General features: G+C 34.6%; 1 protein-coding gene across 5 annotated transcripts in view; it reads right to left on the bottom strand.

Moving 5' to 3' along the window:
• The window catches only part of ATAD2B (ATPase family AAA domain containing 2B), an 84,792-nt gene that overhangs the window by 37,272 nt on the left and 24,299 nt on the right, over positions 1-23,221 (bottom strand). For all 5 annotated transcript variants that reach the window (XM_025170351.2, XM_007433979.3, XM_025170352.2 and 2 more), the window contains exons 8-17: positions 21,157-21,232; positions 20,176-20,274; positions 19,118-19,229; positions 18,734-18,849; positions 16,819-16,993; positions 13,976-14,064; positions 11,738-11,897; positions 10,946-11,036; positions 3,342-3,653; positions 39-171 (exon numbers count right to left, since the gene is read on the bottom strand). In XM_025170351.2, coding sequence (XP_025026119.2) covers positions 39-171; positions 3,342-3,653; positions 10,946-11,036; positions 11,738-11,897; positions 13,976-14,064; positions 16,819-16,993; positions 18,734-18,849; positions 19,118-19,229; positions 20,176-20,274; positions 21,157-21,232 — 1,363 coding nt within the window. The remainder of the gene's footprint in view (positions 1-38; positions 172-3,341; positions 3,654-10,945; positions 11,037-11,737; positions 11,898-13,975; positions 14,065-16,818; positions 16,994-18,733; positions 18,850-19,117; positions 19,230-20,175; positions 20,275-21,156; positions 21,233-23,221) is intronic.

Here is a 23,221-nt window from a genome sequence, read left to right as displayed (position 1 = left end):
AAATTTTGATGAATACAGTACTAGAGTTATTAGCTTACATTGTATAATGAAGGTAAGGTTTATGTACAGCAGCTGGTAATTGTTTCTTTGGTGATCCCGGCTGGCAACTTGTTTCAAAGATTGATGAAGCATTTTCATCTTCACTATCATCCAAAATTAGATTTGGTGCATCTGTTCAATCAAAATTAAGATGTTATTAATATACATTATTGATCCTCTTGAAAATATTAAAAAAACAACAATTTCCTAAGATTTCCTAATATACAACCCTCTCACATAGAAAAATTAAAAATGTCAAACCCAACATATTCAAATATTTAATCTGCTTAACGTTCTTTCAAGAATGTGACAGAATTTATGTTCTTAGCTATCACACAGTTCTTTAGTAGCTATCATTCTGGCTAGAGAAACTAACAAAGAGAGACAATGATGAAAAGTAAACAAAATAAAAGTACTTTGTATCAATTACTTAACAAATCTTCTAATAGTCTTCATCGAACAATTACCAGAACACAAGTTCTGAATAGTCTCAACATCCTTTTCTGATTTTGAGCACCAAAAAACAAGCAAAAACCCAAACCCATGAGATTTTAAAGATTTATGCAGTCTTACACAAGATTTCAGCGGGGGAAGGCTAAGGCACCTTTTGGGCTTCTGAATGCCTCGAGAATGCCAAATTGCCAAGCCTAGCCTAAACACTGCTAAACAAAATAAGTTTGGAGTAAATCTGTGCTTTGAAAAGAGCAATAAACATAGTGCAAGTTACATCGGAAAACTCGTTCTACATTTAAAAAAATATATATATTTTTTCTAAAATTTAGCACTTCTCTCAAGTTCATGCAAGGAGTTGTTTTATTTCAATACCTTATTTGTCATAGCTTAGAATTATTATCAGAGAACAGAGAACATTTAATATTTTTGCCCACCCAGATTTGTCTGGCTAAACATAATCCAGTGATTTATAGAGCCAGGAAGGAATTTTAACTTTGCATTTGTAAGACTTTTCACTGCATCACATTAATGTAAAAGAAGGTTCAAATGATACCCTCCCCGCTGATAGATATTTTCCAATAAAGATAAGATTCACACTTATACAGAAGTGATACCCATAGCTCATTATCTCGCTTTATTCATCTAACTGCTGAGGACTGACCACAGAAATCACTGAAAATCAATAATGGCCATCAATCAAGTCAAGAAATATATCATCACTGTATCTGCTTTATTTATTTACTGGATTTATGCCCTGCTGCAGTCAATCAACTCTTGATGGCTTACAATGAAATGACAATTTAAACATCTACGTGAAATACCAATATACATGACAATGAATAAAAGAGAAGGAAATATGGCACAATAAATTAACTCAGCAAAATCATGAAAATGGTCTCTGGAATAATTCACTTTTTAGTAGTTTCCTATTAAGGCCAGAAGGGAGGGAGTGTGGAAGGATAGACTGCCTGAGCAGCTTAAAAACACCTGTGTTCCTTCCTCTGCCCCCCTTCTTGGCCCTCCCCCACTGTCAGGACAACCCAACTGCCAGTCAAACTGCAGTACTGGGCAGGAGGAGGAGGGCAGACAAGATGGCTGCCTGGAAGCTCTGCCCTTGCGAGGAAGAAGTGGCTGAATAAACAGAGCCGAAGCCCAGGAGTCAAACTAATGAGGCAAACTAAAAGATGAGAAGAGGCTACAAGAAAGGAGGCAGCAGCTGAGAAAACTCGGGGGAGTTGTTTATTTCCTTCCCTCAGAGCCAGCATGAGGTAAAAGTTCTTCGAGCTGTTTCCTTCAGATGGAATAAAGATTCAGAAAAAGAAAAGAAGAGTCAAGAAGCCCAGCCAGAAACAAACAAGCAGAAAAGATGAGGAAAAAGTAAAGGCTTTGACAGAACAGAAATAGCAAATAGAAACTAAAAAAGATAAAACAAGATTGAACTCTGTAGAAAAAGATGTATAACTCTACAGAGGGTGACAAAAGAGATATACCAGGATTAAGACAACAAAAATACAGAAGTTAGCCATAAACAAATATATTGGAGATACAGAATAGAAAGATACGAAAATATAGTGAAATTGGACTTTAAAGAAAATAGTGTAGATAAAGAGCTTATAGATAATAATTAAAATAGAAAACAGTTTTATTATTAAGATTCATTTCTGCACTAGTCAAAGGCATTTATAATTTACAATATTCCTCTTTTATTTGTAAGTTTTCCTTTTGTAAAATAAAAGTCTCCCTCCAGCCACTGAAGGGAAATACAAAAACCCAATCAATTTCCAGTGTTTTGTGTCTACTGAGTCTGGGTCAGTCTGGTTATTGGTGATTCAGAAAAAGAACCTGCAACAGGGAGCAAGTTTGATCTTCAATGGGAGGCCATTCTAAAGCAACAGTGCCACTACAGAGAAGCAGCGCCACCTAGCCTCAGCTCTCCTCATTCTCAGAAGAGTGGTTCTTTCTGTTAGAAACATAACCTTCCAAAAATTGTTTGAAAAACATTATTGAAGTAGATACTAGTACAGTCCCCAGGTTGAGAACAAGTTCCATTCCTAAGCCTGTCCTTAACTCAAATTTGTATGTAAGACAGAACTTGTACTTACGAACAGGTTGCCTGTTACTAAAAATGGCGGGCAGCATTATCCTTCCTGGAGCCAACAAACTGCTGAAGCCGTGCAATGTTTTCATGAACCGCTGAAAACTGATGAAAACAGGCTGCACATTAAAAACGTGCAGCTTCAGTAGTTTGTCAGCTCCAGGAAGGAGAATATTGTCCACCGTTTTTAGTAACAGGCAACCTGTTCATAAATATGAGTTGTCCATAACTCAGACATTCTTAACCCGGGGATTGCCTGTATAAAATATTTATGCTAAGCAGTGAACCTGGATGTAAGTGCGAGCTGGTTGCCAAGCACCTAGATCGTGATCACGTGACCACGGGGGTCCTGGGACAAACAGAACTTCAAGGGCCAGTCATAACCACCACTTGTTCAGTGCCGTCGTAACTCTGAATGGTCACTGAACAAGTGATCATTAACTGAGGACCTCCTGTACTTTCTCTTTTCTCAGAGCTCAAGGCAAGCTTCTGAACTTTTTGGTTTCTGAATGTTTTCCCCAAAGTCATCCCCTTGGCTCCCTACATTCAGAGAGCAAAAGATTATCTTAAATTATTTCAGATAAGCCCTAAAGCTGGGACACACCATGGAAGATACAAAGTTTTTTTCTTCCATCAGCTTTTTATTTTATACTGTATTGCCATTCATTTCTGGAACTCCATCATTTCAAAAAACAGTCTAAGTTTGCACAACAACTAAGGGACTGCCATAAGTGGATTAAAAACATAGAAATACCTTCTCTTTTGTCACCCTGACTGAATTCAGCATGAGGAAATACTTTATGTAAAACAGCCAGGATTTCATTGAAGGTTCTTTCCAACAATGGCCTTATGATGGGAGATAGAGCATGCCCTGATGATGTTACAGCACGTTGAGAAGCAGGCACGATATTCTGCATTGCATGATAGAAGTCTTGTGCACTGAGAACTATTGAAGAAACATCAAGCTGTAATTTTTGACTGCTCGCATAGATCTGAGGATAGCGCCGTCGCAGGGCAATCAAGGCAGCTTCAGTACAAAGTGCTTTTATGTCAGCGCCACAGTATCCTAAGGCATGAAAATAAAACATACATTGGTTCTATTAAGCAGTATCAATATTTTGTGTATGTCAAGCACGTCCACAAAGCTGAACACAAGCTGCACCACGCTAATAGATTCATACTGCACTGTGTATCTTAGGATATCTAAGGAAATAAATATTGAAATCCTCTTTTAAACAATAATCAAGAATTAGTGCAAAGAAACTTATGAGAGTAAGTCTAGGAACCTATAAGAAAAGGGTGAAATATACACACCCAATTAATCTTAATATAAGTATATGTATAGACTACTTTACTAGGATTGTATCCAAACTAGCTAGCTAATAAAGCAGTAATTATGACAAAATGGATTCTTCTTCCATACCAAAATGTCCTCCAGGAATTGAGGACCATGCCAGAATAGATCAGGCAGGAGGGGATTCAAGAATTTTGTCATTTCACATATCATTGCATATAGGTACATATAAGTACAGAAATCAATTTCAGGAAGATATTTGGCAACAAAGTCTCCACTAAGTTAATAAAAAAAAGAGAATCTTTGCTTTGGGTTCACAGGGAAGAATTTCTCTTTTATACACTGAAAGCTCAGTAGCTAAACAAGGTGATGAGTTCTGTCTCTCTGCTTCCATGGTAACTATTTAATGATCATCCTCTCCAAAGATCAAGGACCAACCTCACTGCTAAAGTCTAGGTCTCATGGATCATTCTCTGAACAGCTACAGTTAATGTGATCCTACAAACCTTTCACAAAGACTCAAATTGTTTAGATTGCTTTATCATTTAGACTGGAGTACCTTGCAAGATCTGAACAAAATAAGGTGGTTTGGAAACCTAACTCAATTTTATTTCTACTGGCTGAGGTCCAGAAACTGGGATTTTACCCAGGGATGCTCCAGTGTAAATGGGGGAAAATCCCCATTTCAAAATCCATGTCCTTTCATAGTTTTTGCTATCAGTAAATGCTATAGCAAACCTTACACCTAATTTCTGTGCCTTATTAATCACAGTTGCTAGCTCTCCATGGAATTTTAAGAACAGAACATAATTAGCTTATGGCTCATTTTCACAATTTAATTGTCAGGAGATGTGATCTAAAATTAAGCACTATCCACCTTCCTTTTGGAACAAATTACATTCCAACTTGTTTCCTCTTAGGGCAACTCAAGAAACTTTTTTGCCCAACAAAATAAGTGCAAGCTTCCAAACAAAAATTAGAAGCTTATATAATGAAATACACAACACCTAAAACAAAATTTGTAAAACTTGGCTGTAATAATTTATTTTTATGCCTGCAGTGTGGTATTTTACCATTCCTCCTCACTGACAACTGATATCTTAGTGGATATGGAAGTACTTTTCATTACTGGGTGGTAGTAAAAGCTATCAGATTATAAAGCTCCCTTTTGAAACTTTTTAGACAAAAAAAAGGTAACTACTGTCATCCACTGTCATATCTCTTGCTTACTCATCATCCATTGGTAATATTCTGTATCTGGATATACTGCCCCTGGAGGCTGCTAAAATAGGCTGTTTCTGGATGAGTAGGCCCTCTAATTAAAACCCAGGTGATGCAATGTTCAAACTTATAGCTGGAGCTATAGACTACTAGGCAAAATACACTAGTTTATCTGGAGAAAGAATGAAGTTACTTACCTCACTGCTATAGTGGAAAGCAGAAATAGGCAACCAGGTCCCTTCCCCCTCCAGAATATTGAACTATCACTCTCATAGTTCTTTGTCACTGGTTAGCTAGCTGAGTTTGATGAAAGTTTAAGTTCAAAACCTCTGTGAGGGACCAGATTGCCTACTCCTGGTTATGAGCTATATCATCCTAGAAACATTATGAACTAAAGTTTTTATGTAACTCATTATAAAACAAGGACCCAATAAACTGCCGAATTGTCAGAAACAGTATAAGAGGGTACTACTTAATTGGTACTGTAAAACATTGCTACAAATTTTTGAGAAAAAAATCATATTAAAATGAATTAATGTATCTTTACAAAACTACAAAACAATTGTCAGAGATGGCAAAACTGCTTAAAGAGAGGACACTGTCTAGCTTTGTTTCTCATTGGAAACCACTCTTGGACTTTTTGCTTGACACTCAAAAAAATGTAATTTGGATTTCGGGATTCGATGATTGATGTTATACCTATAGAAATATCTTGTACAAATCATATGTATTGTTGAAATAGATTGATTCTATGATTTTTTTTTGAATGTTAGACTAAACATTATTTTCTATTATGTAAATTTTTAGATACTAGAGTAAGAGGTGAATATATTTTATATTTATACTTGTACCAAGGAAAGTCAGAAGCTACTTTTCTTTTTCTATGCCTTTTCTTTATTGATTTTTTCTCTTTCTTTCTTTCTTTCTTTTTTCTTTTCTTTTCTTTTCTTTTTTTTTGACCTTGTATTTTAACCTTTTGGAAATTTAATAAAATTTATTTAAAAAAACAAAACTACAAAACAGTTATGTCATTAAAATTACAACTGAATCATCTGATAGTGTGGAATAAGTGATATCTTTTTGAGAAGATAATTCTAACAGTAAGTGAACGCAGATGAAAAATAGGGATATCTGTCTGTCTGTCTGTCTGTCTGTCTGTCTGTCCATCCATCCATCTATATTTGTAGGCTGTCCACTCAGAATAACTCTGGGTGACATACAGATTAGAAGCATAAAAATCAGTACAACAATCAAAACCATAAAAAGGAAAAGATAGCCATACAGTCAGGTCTTTAAGACTTGTGTAAAAGAGAAGAGGGTCAGGGCTATTTGGATCTCTGAGACAATGCTGTTCCAGTGAGCAGGTGTCATGACAGAGAAGGCATGCCTCCTATGTACCTTCAGATGACATCACTTAATAGATGGGACCTGAAGCATGCTGACACTGTCATATCTTACAGGATGGGCAGATACCATAGGAGAAAGACGGTCCCATACATGACAAGGCCCCATCCCATAAAGTGTTTTATAGGTGAAAACCAACACCTTGAATTGCACCTGGAAACCTACTGATAACCACCACAGATCTGGTAGTAGTGTCACATGGGCATAGCATGGCATGGCCATAACTGCTTATGCCACTGCATTCTGGAGCAGCTGAAACTTCCAAGTATTCTTCAAGAGCAGCCCTCTGTACAGTGCCCTGCAGTAGTCCAGTCAAGAAATCACTAAAGCATGAGACACTGTAAGGCCCCCCAATCCAGAAATAAGTGCAATTGTTGCACAAGAAGGATTTATGCAAAGGCCTCTGGACTGCAGCTGCCATCTGTTCCTCAAGTAGGAACTGTGAGGTTTTTAATGAACCAAGATATAAATGGTTAAAAATAAAACTCAAGCCTGTTCACAGCAGAGTTGATTTTAAATTGTAAATAAAGGCAGCATACTGTGATATTCTTGTATTTTGTTTTTCTTTTTAAGAAAAGATAGATCTTTTTCTATCTTGTAACAATCAGAAATAAAAAACTTCAGGACAATAATCACAATAGTCTGATCATGGAGTACGGGAGAACTGCTTTCCTGCAACATGCCTAAACAATATTATGCCTAATAGTTAAAATTGTATTATATATATATTGGCAACATTCAAATTCTAAGTTTTAATCTATCTGGTTTTATATTTTTATTCTGTATTTAATTTTATTTTTCCATCCATGTACACTGTTCAACAGTAATATCTTGTATGTTTTTTTTTCTGCATTAAAAATAGCATATAAAGCAAATAAATGATAATGCATATTATGCAATGTGGAAATTCATAATATTTTGAAAAAAAAGATGGAATAATAAATAGAAAAGAATTCCACATGTAGAAAGATATGTAATGTTAAAGAGTGTTAAATGAAATATGGTTTCAGGAAAGAACTGGCATGCAAGAGGATGATGTGAGATCCCACAGCATGTTTTGCATTTACTAAATCATATTTTGGAAGATGATCTTAAAGTTATTTTGTTTCAGCATTTAAAAAAAGTACTGCTATCACTTGAAAAAGTGGCCTGAAGTGACCCACTGCAGAAATGGAAGCTGAAGCTAACATATCTTGATGCACTCAGATCAAAATAAGAAACTATAATCACCCATCAGAATAGTTAGTCTTAAAGGGGTAGTAAATTAAGGGTTATCCAAGTTTCATGGGAGGACTACAAATATTCTAAATAGCACTGGATCAGTTAGCAAGTCCTCACTGGCAGAAGATGCCTTAGAATACACACATAAAATACAGAGAAAGAATGCTAATGTGAAACAACTTGGCCTAATTTCAGATTCATCTGCTGTCCTCTGCTAAGTAAAGAATATGCCATGGAAGTGAAATGCAAGAGAGGTATTTGGATTTTAATAAAGTCTCTAAAGAGTTAGCACCACTAAAATTGATTGTTTTAATCAAAGGGTGAATAACGAATAACAGCAAAGCAATGAGTTAAACAGAAGATGATGTAGTAAAAGATTGGGGGAAATAAGAGCCACATGGAAAGTTATAAATTCCCAAGTAAATAAAGTTCAGTTGTCAAAAATTCACTATAAATCAGCCTTGTGCCCTATTTAACACATTATTTTCATTTATAACCTATATATAGATTGGGAGGAAGAGTGCACTAAGGAAATCAGGTTGTGGCAAAGACTGAAGGCTTAGATCACATACACTGAGATCCATTATATATCATGTTAGGATGTAAAATTAATATAAGGAAATATGAAGTTATACAAGATGAAGCAGGTGTTCTTAGAAACTAACAACTGAAGTGAATTTAAGTGATAAAGAGTGACATTTGTTACCAGATGGAAATGGAAGGGGAGGAAAAGTCTGGAATTTTAGTTCATGTCACATACCATACATTAATCATTGAGCTTATTTAGGCAGTATATGTATCTTGATTTGGTATCAAATTTCAACAGAAACAGATGCAAACTGGAACAACTAAACTGACTGAAGAATAGACACCCCATTTTTTAAGAGCAGATTTTAATATTGCTTCAACTGGTTTGTTAGGAAAAAAAAGTATATGGGGTATTAGCACACATCAGATATATCTGATGGATACCATAAAAGAACCATAGACTGGAAGAGAATTTTTAATTGAAGAGTCCTCATGCATATGCAAGTATATTTATAAATTACCCATTAAGTATATTTTGATGCAATCAGGTTCTTGTCAGTATATAAAGTACTTGTATGAGTTAGAAATTCTCAAATTTCCAAGAGCTGGATACATATGGCTTATATTGTATAACTTTATAGTCATATCCTGATCTATTGATCAACTACATCTATATCCATAGAGATTTTTTTCTTCCCATCTCAAATTGTCTAGAAACTTAGGAAATGTTACATTTCCATTTAAACCTGCATGTGTATTCAATTGCAGGAAAACTTCTGCAGAACTTGAAACAAATAGTTTCATAAGATCCAAGCGGCATAAGAGACAAGTGGATCACCAACTAAATTTGATAATGCTTTCTGGTCCCTTTTTCAACAGGTGGTCCAACAAAACATTGCTCCCATTACTTCCATACTTTTTCTATCCATGTTGCATTATATTGGTATCTTATGCAACAAGAAATTATCCATAATTTCTTAACACCCCACACAATTTTTATTAACACCTTAATTTCCTTGCCAAAATAATTTAGCCTCAAGAAGCCATATGCTAATGACTAGGATTGGTGTGCAGATTCTAAAATCAAAATAAAGCACTAAAATATTTAAACTGAGCACAAATCACTGAATGAAATCTGTGATTATTAAGCAACATCACTTCTGCAAAATTCAGCCTTTTCTTCTTTATGATCCAAATCTTACTGGCGATATCAAAGGCAAGCAAATTTTTCCCCCTAGAATTCCCCCACAAAGGGTGAATAATGGAAAGCACTTATCAACTGCATCAAACAAAAGACTAAGTAAACAGGTGTGTTTAAAGGGTGCACATGAATTTTTAAAATGTCGAATAGACTACATATTACAAGCTTTTTGAACAAAAAAATGACTCATCTTTGTAAATGATGAAAATTAATTTTATTCTTTGATTAGACTTGCATAGTGATTGAGAGATTTATAAATAAAAATCTATCTTCAAAGGAAAATTCAGAACAAAGGCTCTGGGATTTTCTCTATTTCAGACTTCACGGATTTTCCTGCAAATCCAAGCAGTCACCCCACATTACATGGCATATTTTTAATAAGATCTGTAAGAGAGGTCTTTGCATTCATAAAATATCACTTTTCAAACTGAAATGTTGGTCAAAGAAGGACCAAAATTATATTTTCTATCCACTAAATGATTTTTGTAGAGTCACTAAAAGAATCTACATGAAATGGATTTGGCACATGCTTTCTTACACCAGGCAAAGCTTAATTTGTCATTTGTTGGATAACTGTTTTCTTCTCACCAGAAGATGTTGGGTCTTTGCAGATCAAAAGTGGAAGAATGCTGCTTCGGAGATAGATGCTCCTGTGGATGAAGAGGATAATTCGGATGTACAGTAGCTGTCTGAATGGACGGCGCTCAATTTAAAATGTTATTGTTCTGTTGGAGACCTATATGATCTGATGCCGTCATTTTTCAAAATTGAAGACTAACACAAGATTGACAGAAGATGAACATTGTTTTGAAGAGACTGTGTTTTTTTATGTATTTGCAATGTTAAAGTATGTCACTTAGCAATCTTATTCTGATGCTCTGTCTTTAATAAGAAATGACAACAGTTGCTAGTGTAGTAAGATTTTTATTTTGTTCAGCCAATCTACTATGCGGTATTTCATGTCTGGTGTTCCATAATATGTTTCAGTTATGCATAGTGCCCAACTCAAGAGACAGAAAATCCTATCCTGTGCCAGTCATTTACTTATGCTAATTATATTTTAGAATTTGGAGGATTATTAACAGTGATGCTTTTCAGTGCAAAACCATTTCAGTAAAAAGAATTGTAGGAAAACAAGCTGTTATCCCTATTTTATTTGCTGAATAATCAAGGCTGACATTTGTTTTTCTTTAGAAAACTTTATCCCATTAGCTTTGGAGTTGTTTTGTTTAGTCCTATAAAAGAATATGGGTCATGCCAAGGTTTTTCAAAATATACTAAGTGTTCGAGGTAATGATAGGAAACTTTAGCAAGTGGCATGAAAATAAATATTTACATTTTCTAATATGAATTAACGTGAAACTTCAGATATATAATGAAAGAATTGGTCACATTTAGAAATTTAATCAGAAAGCTTCAAGCATTCTTCCCCAATATCTTTCACAAATGAAAACACAGAAACCAAAAGTATCAATATGATACCACTCACCAACACATTTTTCAGCTAGTTCTCCTAAAAAATGATTGGACAATTTTGGATTCCAGTCCCTGGTATGAATTTGTAAAATGTGCTTTCTTGCCTAATAGAAAAATAAAGAGATTTTAAGAACTTCATCACAATAAGATATATCAAATACATCAGTCATACAAATTAGTTCATCAACTACTGTTTAATATATCCCCAAAATCATTTAGTACAGAAAAGTTACTGAACTAAAAGTGTCACAATAAAGGATTGCTATTGAAATGCCTAGGGTAGAAATATCAACAGATATCAAAATTGACCCTAATATATTATCATTCTAAAAGCAGATAAAGTATTTAATAATTTACTATTCCAGACAAATATTATAAATATAGCATTAAGCCAATCTAGTAAAATATAATTATAATTGTTCAAAGGAAGATTTCAATAAACATATGCTAATATAAAAACTGATGTTGCGACCTATGCAGCAATACTTCAGTTGGAGAACAGTATGTTCATAATCAATGAGCTTCTAGCTTAGTTCTTTCTACTAAGTTCCAAGCTCATAGTGGAATGAAGTGAATTTTATCTAGTTCCAGGCAAAAGCTGACATTTCCACTGGGAATACTAAAGGGTACTGTATCTTGAATTTGGATTGATATGATTTAACTACAGCAATTTTCCACATATAATAAGTATTATCTGAAACTATGAAGTTCTCATCATTTCAAAAATTAGCCTGTAGTATGAAAGCACAAGAAAATATAAATATCTCTTGAAAAGACACGCAAACATAGTCTTTTATATTCCTACCTTTTGATCAGGCAAGCTAAAAAGAAATTCCCTGTCAAAGCGACCTGGTCTCCTGAGTGCTGGATCTATAGAATCAAGTCTGTTTGTAGCACCAATGACAACTATTTCACCTCTGTTGTCCAATCCATCCATGAGTGCAAGCAATGTAGACACTATAGAGCTAAAACATATTTCAACATAATTTTAAGGAAAAACATTTAATAGATGCATACAGCAATTCAAACTTATCTTTAAACAATCTTGAAGTGACAAGCACATATTGCTAAAACTTAATTAATCCTGAATTCTACCTATTTAGATACTGAATAGTATAGTAAATATTGATTCTAGTTTGTGCCCCACCTTTCTATTTCCAGGGCACTTAAGTTACTTAATAAAAATATAAAACAATTAAAACCTAATTTTAGACATTCCTAAATAATACCTAAAATCATTAATCAACTTGAAAACCCTGACCAAAGTGAAGGTTTTCACTTCTTTCTTAAACATGGAAACTGTGGGAACTAAACACAACTCTTAATGAAGTGTATTTTTTAGCTTGGGGGTGATGCAGGAGTTGGATCCCTTCTGTATGCCAAATAAATAGAACTCTGAAATCAGGGTACATCTTTTGGAGGACTCCTCTTGTCAATATTAGTGCCTGGGCACATTGAGATAGGTGGCTCTTGTTTAAGGATTTAAAAGTTAAAACCCATATTTTGAATTCAACCTGAAAAACAATCTGCAAATAGATTCACAACATGAGTTTCATGCACTCAGTGTCAAAGAGCAGCTAGCAAATGTTGCACTGTGTAAGACAACAACGAAGTCTTTCATCCTCAGATGCCATCTTCTGATGCCAACATCACCCTCAAATGTCAGGAGATGCCAACTTCACTCTAACAAACTATAAAATCTAGAATAAGCTCCACTACATAGTACAGAGTTTCAGATACTAGCTGAGAGTCAGTTGCCATCCTGATCCACTGAATAACCTTAGTCTGAACATTAAAATTATCTAGGACAGTAAGTCTAGGACAGAGCTAAGAGAGAAAAGCTTCCCTTTCTCTCAGTTGTTTTTCTCAATATTTTCATCTAGAGTTAACCTGGATAACATACATGTTCTAATTGTGATGATATTAAAAAGCTAGAACACCATCTTTGTTATCATTATGATTTTTGTTAGACAATAATCTGAAAGGAGAGGAGAAAGCCTACAAGAGGCCTATCCTTCTTTCTTTGAAATAGCCAGTTTGAAGTCTCTCAGTTTATCTCCAAGCAGGTAATTGCTTCAATGTTCATTCTCATCCATGTCCTTTCTCTCTCAGATACCTTCAACAAGGACCCAGTAAACTAGCCCTATATAAACTCTGCATAAGTGAAAAGGATTCTCTTTTTGTATGCCAAGAGCCCACTAAGTGACATTCAGCCTCTAAGAAAGGTTAAATGTTATAGTCACTGGACCAATGGAACAAGGAAGACAAAAAGTACTGAGTTAGACTGAGAGGTACAAGCATTTGACAAACTAGATCTCTAGTTCCTTATTCAAATGCCTTTCAAATGGACCTAAGACAAGGCCCTAGGCAAGCAAGTGACAAACCTTGACTCACACAAATCTCTTCCTGAACAAAGAATGGATTTTGTATATGGGATGCTATTACCTGTGACAATTTCATCTCCAAAAGGAATGACTGTTCTAAAAAAAATTAATTTTCACAGCTGTTTTCCATATTTAAATACAGCAAATATGTTCAAAGAAGGAATATAACATTCTATCTTTCACTGGCTGTTAGCCTTCTTCCCACCTGAAATTTTTAGATAAACAAATAAGTTCATCTAGTAATTAAATCTCATAAATAAGAGACAAATAAAAGAGTTCCTTTTATTTCCATAGCTAAAAAGCATGAGTTACTTTCTGCCAAGTATCTCAACCACAATGCACACTCCAGTAATATCAGTGTCACTCCTTATTCCAAATAAGATCCCATTGAGGTTCAGTTCTTTCTCTCCCTCTCTTTTCCCCCTCCCCAGTGTGTGTGTGTGTGTGTGTGTGTGTCTGTAATAAACACACACACACTGACTACATGCTATCAAGTTGATGGCAACTCATAGTGACTACATAGACACACACACATATACTTTCACACACCAAAAGTTAAAATGAATTTTATCTTATGAAAACTAAAGAGGATAAAAGGTTGAAAAACGTCCACTTCTTTATGGATCCAATCCTATGTACTCAGAATACACTAGCCTCACCTGTGAATTTGGTCTTGTCTACTGGAACGGACTGGGGCCAAGCCATCTATTTCATCAAAAAAGATTATGGATGGCCTCATCAGGTATGCCTGGGGTAAGCAGCAAACAGAATTAATTATAAATATGAAAATACTTTTCACACTTTTATAAGCTAAGACAAAAATTATCTTTAATTACTATATTAAATCTGAAACACTAAAGTCCTAGAGTTCACTCAGAATTATATAGCCAAAAAAATATATTAACTCTGCCCTATCTACATATTGCAGATTACCTTCCACAGTGAATAGTTTTTTTTAATATAAGAACTTTATTAAGTCATAAAAAGCATAAAGATAAAAGCAAACTAGAACTAATAATCAAGGAGAAAAGTAGGGAACAAGAGAGTTAGAAATAAAGAAAGAATATAAAAGTGATAGAAAGTAAAGGAAAGAAAAAATTACAAAAAGAGTAACTTCCGGCTTCTTATACAGCAGGTATAGATAAATCATAGAATAAACTCTTACTCTAAAACTACATCTTAACATGCATATTTGTATAACTTATTAATTTAACTAAACATCAAATCAATATATCATAATTTCATTTTTTTCTGTCTCCAGCAAAAAGTCCAAAAGAGGCTTCCAACTGGCATTAAAGTTAGTGTTTTTTCTCTAAGCAAAGCTGTCAATTTTGTCATCTCAGCTAATACCATCAACTTCACCATTCATTCTTCCATTATAGGTAATATTGAGTCTTTCCACCTTTGAGTGTATAAAAATCTAGCTGTAGTTACCATATATAAAAACAAAGGTCAGTGAGCTTTTTCCAATTGTTTATACATCAGTCCCAAAAGGAAAATCTCTGGTTTTGACTGTATATTAACCTTCAATATCTTCCGAATTAATATATGAATTTGGGTCCAAATTTTTTTAGCTTTATTACATGTCCACCAAAGATGATAAAAAGTCCCTTCTTGTTGTTTCCAACATATATTTGAAACCCCTTTGTACATTTTTGATAATCTTTCTGGTGACAAATACCATCTATACATCGTTTTATGGAAACTCTCCTTCAAATTGTAACACAGTGTAAATTTTAACCCTTTAATCGACATATTTTCCCATTGTTCCATTTGTATATTATATCCAAAAGTTTTAGCCCAGTGAATAGGTAGATGCAGAAACCTGGTAGCCTCCACATGAGGGTTGTGGGTGGGGGGAGGTAGTATGCTTATCTCTGCAGCCCCATATCAAATGTGAGAAAAAACTTTAAAAGCTCTGATAAAAAGTTGGGTCATCTTTGTAGAAACTTATTGAAAAATATTTCTGCATTTGAAAGCAGTTGATCTTTTGAATTTTCTGAGAAGATTAAAATTTCCTTTGAACTGAGCTCAACTTCTACCAATAACCTAAAATCCATGGAGCTTTCTTGGCAACAGTACTGAAGGGGTTTGTCATTTTCTACTTCCAGGATATTTGACAGTCTAGTCTAGAGCTCTGATCTTTCCTGGTGGTTTTTCATGTAAGTACTAAACCAGGTCCAGCCCCGATTAGCTCCTTTAGATTAGCTACTGGTGGCTAGGATGTAATCTAAGCAAATACCCTATCTTGTCCAATGCCAATTACACAGTTTGATAACAGAGTTTCATATTCAAGATCATACACGCTTTGAGGAAACTGATTTCAGTCTTCATTAAGTATGAGATTATCAAGAGTGTCACTGCAGAAGGACAAGCAAAAATGCAAGACTTCAGAGGCATGGGTAGTCAATATCACTTTTTTATCTCTTGAAGCAAAAGGAGTCACTATATTTTCTACTGGTCTAACAACCTATTTCTTTTCTTTTTTATTAGCAACTTCATTTATTCACCCATCTGAAACAATGTTTTATGGACATTTCCTACAATTGCCAAATATTCATTTATACACAACAAGCTTTGCTGTATACTGAAATAACAATACAAAGGAAGTCTCTATTTATCTCTCTAAATGTTATTTACATTCCCCCCAAAATATGATAGCATGAAAAGTTTTAAGGTGGGGGGAAGGTGGTATTCTTAGAGGGAAATGCTGGGACTTAGGTCGTATTGTCTGATATCCTGAAGCTGTCCACAAACAAAAATTCTAGCAAATATTTATTTCTCAGCATGTCTCATTTATCTTCAACTCATATGTTTATGTTTATCATATGCACCTGCCAACACTATGCAATTAAGCACTGGTGATTCAGCTTGCAAGGCCTATTAAGTCTATTTCATTCCAAGTGGAGACTCTTCCCCTTTCTGGAACCCCATTCCTCAGTGTGAATCTAATCTAATGATGGAGGATGAAGCAAAGCAATGGCTCTTCCTCCACCCAAGTGCTTCAGTGCCAAAGGACTACATTCTGTGGAGGGGCTATGGTCCCACTCATTAATCCAATTAGCCTCTTAGAAAGGGTGAGAGATACAATCTGTCCTTCAGACTAGAGATATGACAAATTACATTTGTTTTAACTTTCAGAATGAAAATCATAATAGGGAGAGGAAATAAAATATTTCCTCCAGTTCTTGTGGTTCATGGTTACTCGCAATTGTTTTTACTCTTTGCTGTTATTTAACATTTTAGGATATTTTATCTTTCCTATAATGATTCCAGCAAATAACAATACAGGAATGCATCATGATCCAAGGTAGTTAATCCAGTTTGGCAATATGACAACAGGGACTGGAAACAAAACCAGTTTTCATCCAGTTATTCTGAATGGGAAATACTTTTGTTCATTATGGTATCATCTTTGAAAACATAGAGAGGTATAACAAAAACATTCAAATGAATCTCCCATTTCAGCTGAAGGATCAAATATATAAAATTGTGTACTAACTTGATCAAAGAGGAGTCGAAGCTGCCGTTCAGATTCACCAACCCATTTGCTAAGACAGTCTGCTCCTTTTCTCATAAAGAAGGCAACTTTTCTGTCCCCATGGGTGCATTCATTGGCCAGAGCTCTAGCCACCAAGGTTTTACCTGTTCCAGGAGGACCATAAAACAAACAGCCCCTGAAGACAAATGGACAGATACAGATATCACTATTTCTTTGTTTCTTTATAAACAGCCCAGTATTTGCTACCCACGTAAGGAAACAAGAGCTCGGTGACCTGTTTTGGATATCTAGTAAAATGGAAGGTATTGCTAATTTAAAAAATGAAGGGGAAAAGTAGAAAATATTTACAAGTAGTAAAGTTATTATTTTTAATCTACATTATTTTTTTCTATTTTAACAAAAATGTAAGCCATTCACTTTTTTTTAATACACTAGGCCAATTTATTGTTGCATATAATCTGGGCCAATGCTGGGCCAATTTATTGTTGCATAGATCAAAATGAACATCAGAGATGTATGCGACCCTGAGTTCAATGTCAATTGGGCAGCTATATAAATCAAACAATAATAAATATTCTAACAGCACTGTAAACAAATGGGTTATAACACCAGCTGGGTTATAACAAAATAAGAATCTCTCAAGCTCCCTGCTCTCATGCAAATGTACCCAACATGAGTTTTGCTAAAATAGGGTAAGGAGAAAAGAAACCAGTGATGAGCCTAGGGACAAAAACTAGTCTTTGTTTTATTAGGAAAATGCCGTGCTTAGCTATCTCATATAGTTCATACAGTATACGCCATCAAACTTTTACAGTGAGGATTTTTGCCATCTTCTAATTTCTCTGACAGCTCTGCACAACCATTTTCGTCTTTACTGGCATCCATTCATCTTTAAAAATTCAATAGCTCCTTTCATAACTCGGGGAACCCACAATGCTATTCTGCTTCTACATTACATTTAAAAATTCAGCTGCCTTTTTTCATGATGATCTTGTGATACATACCCAAGAAACCGAATCTAAATTCTGCATTCCTAGGCTATGTGGGTATGAATGTGTTGGTGAGGCCTTACACATATCTGAGAACTTGCACACATCTAGCAAGCCTTTTAAAAGTTCCACATTCTTCAAAATATTCTTGAAATCAAAAGTTTCATTTTAAAAGGTAATTCTGAATAAACAAACTCAGTTGCATCGTTCTTTGAGCAGGATAGATCAATATTGATTTATTCCGTACTTTATGGTATTACTGAGCTATTAAGTTTGTTGAACTGTTCCACAGAAGTGGAACATGGTCTTCCCCTGACCACCCTATATTCCTTACATTTCTCACACTTCTAGATTGGCAACTTTAAGGGAAGTTATACAATACAAAATTGTTGGAGATGTGAAATCCCTTTTCTGCAAAAAAGAATTTACAGCAGTACGTGTCATCAAATGTCTCATGAATGTATTTTGACTGGATCCATTCTCTTCTTCTCTCAGCAATCTTCAATTCCAGCAACTTTCCCAGAATTACTCATGTTTCCAAAGATTTGGAGGCATACAGGGGCATGGGGCAGGGGGATCTGATCTAGGAGTGGCTTTTATGCTGCTTAGGTCAAACAACTGAATCCAAGTGCAGCTAGCAAAGCCAGGAGTGTCCCTCCCCCCCCCCGCAAGAGCCCCTCAGATGGTTTCCACCATGTTGTAATTTTTAATCTGACAAAAAATAAGCTCTTAAAATTATTAAATATGGGAAATAATAATATTGGCCCTTGGGGCTTATTTTAATTAAATTAAATGAAACTAATTCAGATGTGGCTTTTGTCCACTTCTTTGTTAAGCCATTCCTTAAAATAGCCCTTTATCCAACAAAGTTTGTGCACTTTGGTAGATTAACTCAAGTATAAATATTACATATGAATAAAGCCTACCTTGGTGGTTGAATTTTGAATTTTTCAAATATTTCAGGATACAGAAGAGGAAATATAACCATTTCCTTAAGTGCATGAATATGATTGCTCAGCCCACCTATACTATCAAAACGCACCTAAAGGGGAGATAAAAAGCAATAAAATAAATTAACATTTGGAAGTGTAACTCAATTTATCATTTGCCCAGTTTAGGTAGAAGATCCATCAATGTATTTCAAAATCCCAATAAGAGAAATATTGTCCAAAATGATCTACTTTTAATCTAAGCAAAGTAGTCATAAACATTTAATTGTTTAAGATTTAATTTTACAAAGCAGCTTAAAGAAAGTCATTATTTTCCTCTTAGCACAGGCAGGTAACTCTAAACAAAGAGATGAAGCACACCGATTTGTCAAGAGTCATTGGATCCACATCAGCCAAGCTTGCACCAACTTTCACCCGTTCACGTAGGATTCCACTAGCCAAATCTTCTGCTCTGAAATTCATTGGCAGACATCTATGACATATTAAAAAAAACAACACATACATTTCATGCTGAATAAAGATGTATGTATGCACAGAACAGAAGCGTGACTTCTCATGTATATCATTTTGTTCCACAAATAGCAGCGAGAACTTTAGTCATTAGAGAAAAAAATGTATCTATGGTATTCAAGAAGACATGATGGACAAATAACACCCCCCACTCCAAAGTAAAAATATTCAAATAGTGCATCAGAATAAATAGAGTTGCATCTGGAATTACATTCACCAGAATTCTGCTAACAGTGGAGGAAGGAAGGAGGCAGTAAATTTTAAAGACAATAGGGATGGGCACAGTCTATAGCCCACGTGAAGCCTACTGGCTTCTTATTCTTCTTCACAAAGACTTCAGACTCTTATTAGCAATCCCACACCAAAGAAAAAAACAAACCCCAGGGTAAAAATTCCAGTTGCATCCATTCTGATGACATCAGGTCATCAGTGTCTATGCCCCCTGTAACCTTCAGAAGAGTACAAAGACAATATTCAGTCCCCAGCCTAAAAATGTTGCCATTCCTTCCTTTGCAGCCCTATATCCCCTGAAGAGTTTTCCAAATGGGTGGTTGATTCTCCAGAATAGCATTGGAGGTATTCTGGTCAGTGATGATAATAAAGATGTTCTGCTCTGTTCTGGCACAGAAGATACCAATGAGGACTAAAGAAAAGCAATAAGCAAGCAAAAACAAAGCCTCACTCCTTGCCTCCACTAAATCTGGGTGTTCTCTGCAAATTTCTATTCACAGATGGGCAAGTTTGAAGAAATCCCATAACATGTTTTACATGTATAAAGTTCCATGCCCCATAACAGCACCTTTAATTAAATTAAAACAATTTCACATGGTTGGCAACCTTCATGAGGCAAGCACATGGAATCAAGCCATTTTTTTTTCTAGGCTAAATGATGACAGAGGAATTGTTACCGGTTTCTTGCTCTTGCCATGCTTTTAGATTTTCTTCTTTCAAAACGTTCTTCATCTGAAGAGGTTGTATCACTACTATGAATGGCATGTTTCTTTCTCCTGCAGAAGCAATGAAAACATTTCACTGAAGACTAGCGTGCACGGAGTTGTGCTCAGTGAGTGCTAACAAATTAAAACAGGTAATTTAAAGGTTACAATATCTTCAGTTTCATAACTAGTATATAGCATGCTTCTCTTGTCTTCATCATTTGAGCTGGTTCAGATATCACAATAAACTAGTTTGTCAGAAAAGCAACAAGACATAGCAATCCTTGGCCTTCCATATGCACACAAACTGTATATGTAGTGCAAAGGGGAAACTGTGGTTTAATCTACAAAAGAGGATCAAGGTTTCAAGTTTTGGTTTTAAAACAGAGATTAAACCACCATTTCTAAGTTGAAATATAATGGAAAAAATGAACCCTGAAAGTAATGCAGAGGAAATACAGTAGGTTATTCTTTATTAGACACAGAAACAAGCATCATTGCATTCCTTCCTCATCAAGCTTCAATGCAAGACTTAATTTATTAGGCCAACATGACCTCTGAACTAAGCCTGTTTTCAAAAAAGCTAAAAACAATTTGATGCATTTATGTTTTATACACAAAATGTAAAAGACTGACCAAAAAAAATGGGCAAAACCTTTCAGAGATGGTTTATAAAGCATCACTTCAGCAAAATTTCTGGCAGGAATGTCTTCTGGTACACCAGACTACAACACTGGTTTAGAGGGGTGATTTGCAAAGTATTCCTCTGAATGGTTTTATGCAGCCCTTCTCTTTTATTTTATAGCTATAAATCACTTTAACAAATAATAGTTGCTGCTAACAGAGGAAGGATGCACTGGCCTAGTTTTTGTATATATTTACCCAGCATATTGTTCAAGAAAGTCCAACATGGTAGCATAATGGAAAGAGAAAATATCCTAATGAATTATTTACCTGATATGGCTTCTTCTTGCAGGAGATCTATGAATGTCAAATAATGTGTTTTCCCTTTTCTTCTGGTGAGCTGGAACTAGATAAGATAAATCAATTTGACATGTGAACTTTTTTTACAGATCTGTATAAACATCTAGTTCCTTACTGTAAGGCATATTAATACTTTTCATAAATTAGAAATGTATATTTCTGCATCCTCTCTTCTCCAAATTTGCTTTCTCAAATTCTGTTTTTATGTAAGACAAATCTTCCTAGTCGCAATTGGATTTTAATGAAAAATATTAAATTCTAGCTTTAGGACACCTTTGACTAAACATCTGTAGCATAATAAAGATAAAAGATATTAGACAGCAGACTCCATATTACTGACTTACAAAAGAATTATTTAAAAACAGTAATGCGTAATTCTATGTTTTTCACTATGGCCTAGTATGATGTCTTGATTTAGCATTACAAACCCAAACAGAAAGGTAAAAAGCCAGGTTCAAATACTTCCCAACTCTCCTCCCCAACATGATCAAGAAGAGAAATGCAAACCAAAAAAGTAGGTTAGTTTAGAAGTTTGCATGTAACAATAAGCTAACACTCAGGAATTGTAATATTAAACAAATTCTGTACTGCTAAGCAATTTACCAAAACAATCATGGAGTACAGTTTATTTGAAATAATTCCAGGTGAGCAAAAAATAGCAAAGTAGAAACTTGCTAAATTGAAACTATTCTGATTTATTCTTCCTTCTATGAGAAAGGTAGGAAAACAGGAGGGAATGTGCGAGCATTAAGTCTTGCATGGGTTCATACTAAATACTTTGCACACAATCCTAAAATTGTGGTTTCATTTTTTTATAGTAATTATATTAAACATTACAATTAAAAAGATACAAACTAATACAAACTAAAAAAAAAGAAAAAAGAAAAAAATAGAAAGTACAGAAAAGAAAAAAAAAAAGAAAAATAAAGAAAGAAAAAATAAGAATACAGTAAAGAAAAGAAATATGTAAAGAAATGAATTCTCCCTTCATCACAAGTATAAACAATTTTAGTAACTTATCATCTTCTCTTAAAATGCAACAAATGATCTTTTCTTCCCATATCCCATCTCTTATCTATAAATAAATCCTTAAAGCCTCGTCATTCAGTCCTGATCAGCAAAAGTCCATTACCAGGGATAACATATCTTATTTTAACCTTGATCAAATTAACCAATTTTATATTCCTTTTACTTTTAACAAACCTGATCTTTAGTCCCTTCAAATAATGTCTTAGAACTTGATTTCTTTTCATTTTTTCTTTGTCCTTTCTCACAAAATTCTTCAAAACTTTTGTCAATTTGGTAAATCCAATATAGGAAAGTTATCCTATATTGGTCACTCTTTTGGTTTGTTATTTGTATATTCCCTTTAATTATTAAGAAATCAGCCGATTTCATTTGTATATCCAGTGTAGCATCTTTTTCCATACCATTGTTGTAGCCTGTAATTTTTAAATCCACTTTCAGATCAGTCGCAGTCCTGTCTGGTAAAATTTGTTCCTCTTCCATAACATCTTTTAAAGACAGTCTATCTATAACACTCTTAAAATTAACTTCTGGGTCCAATGCTCACAAATACCTTTCAATACATCCAATGTTAAAGTATTTTGCTCCATTCTGTATTAGTAAGTCAAATTTAAGAGTTCTTCTCCTTTAATTATAATCTTTAGTTCCTTCTGGTTCCCTCTAGTCTCCAGCCTTCAAAGTCCCATCCTATTATTTTTTTCTTGTTAAGAATTCAAAACAACAGCATTTTCCCATAGGAAGGATTCTTATAATTAATTTCAAATTTTTATTTCAAATCCATCTGGACCCTTAGTCCATTTTCAACTTTCAAAAATCAATGTTCTAGTCACCCTTTTGCTGTTTACTAAAAAAAAAAAATTTTTTTAAGTCCTTAAACTTGTATTTAAAACGTCTTTCGCTAAGGTTTGAAGGAAACTCACCCAGTGTTTTCAGCCTTGTCGATCCAAAGGTTTCTAGTAGCTGAAAAGCAGTTAACAAGCAATTCCCGAAAGTGATTAGAAACAAAAGT

The sequence above is a fragment of the Python bivittatus genome, unplaced genomic scaffold (genome assembly GCF_059951505.1).
Source record: "Python bivittatus isolate LINGU-HERP-01145 unplaced genomic scaffold, Pbiv_v1 ctg000020_np1212, whole genome shotgun sequence".
Lineage (NCBI taxonomy): Eukaryota > Metazoa > Chordata > Lepidosauria > Squamata > Pythonidae > Python > Python bivittatus.
This window is presented reverse-complemented; position numbering and strand designations above follow the sequence as displayed.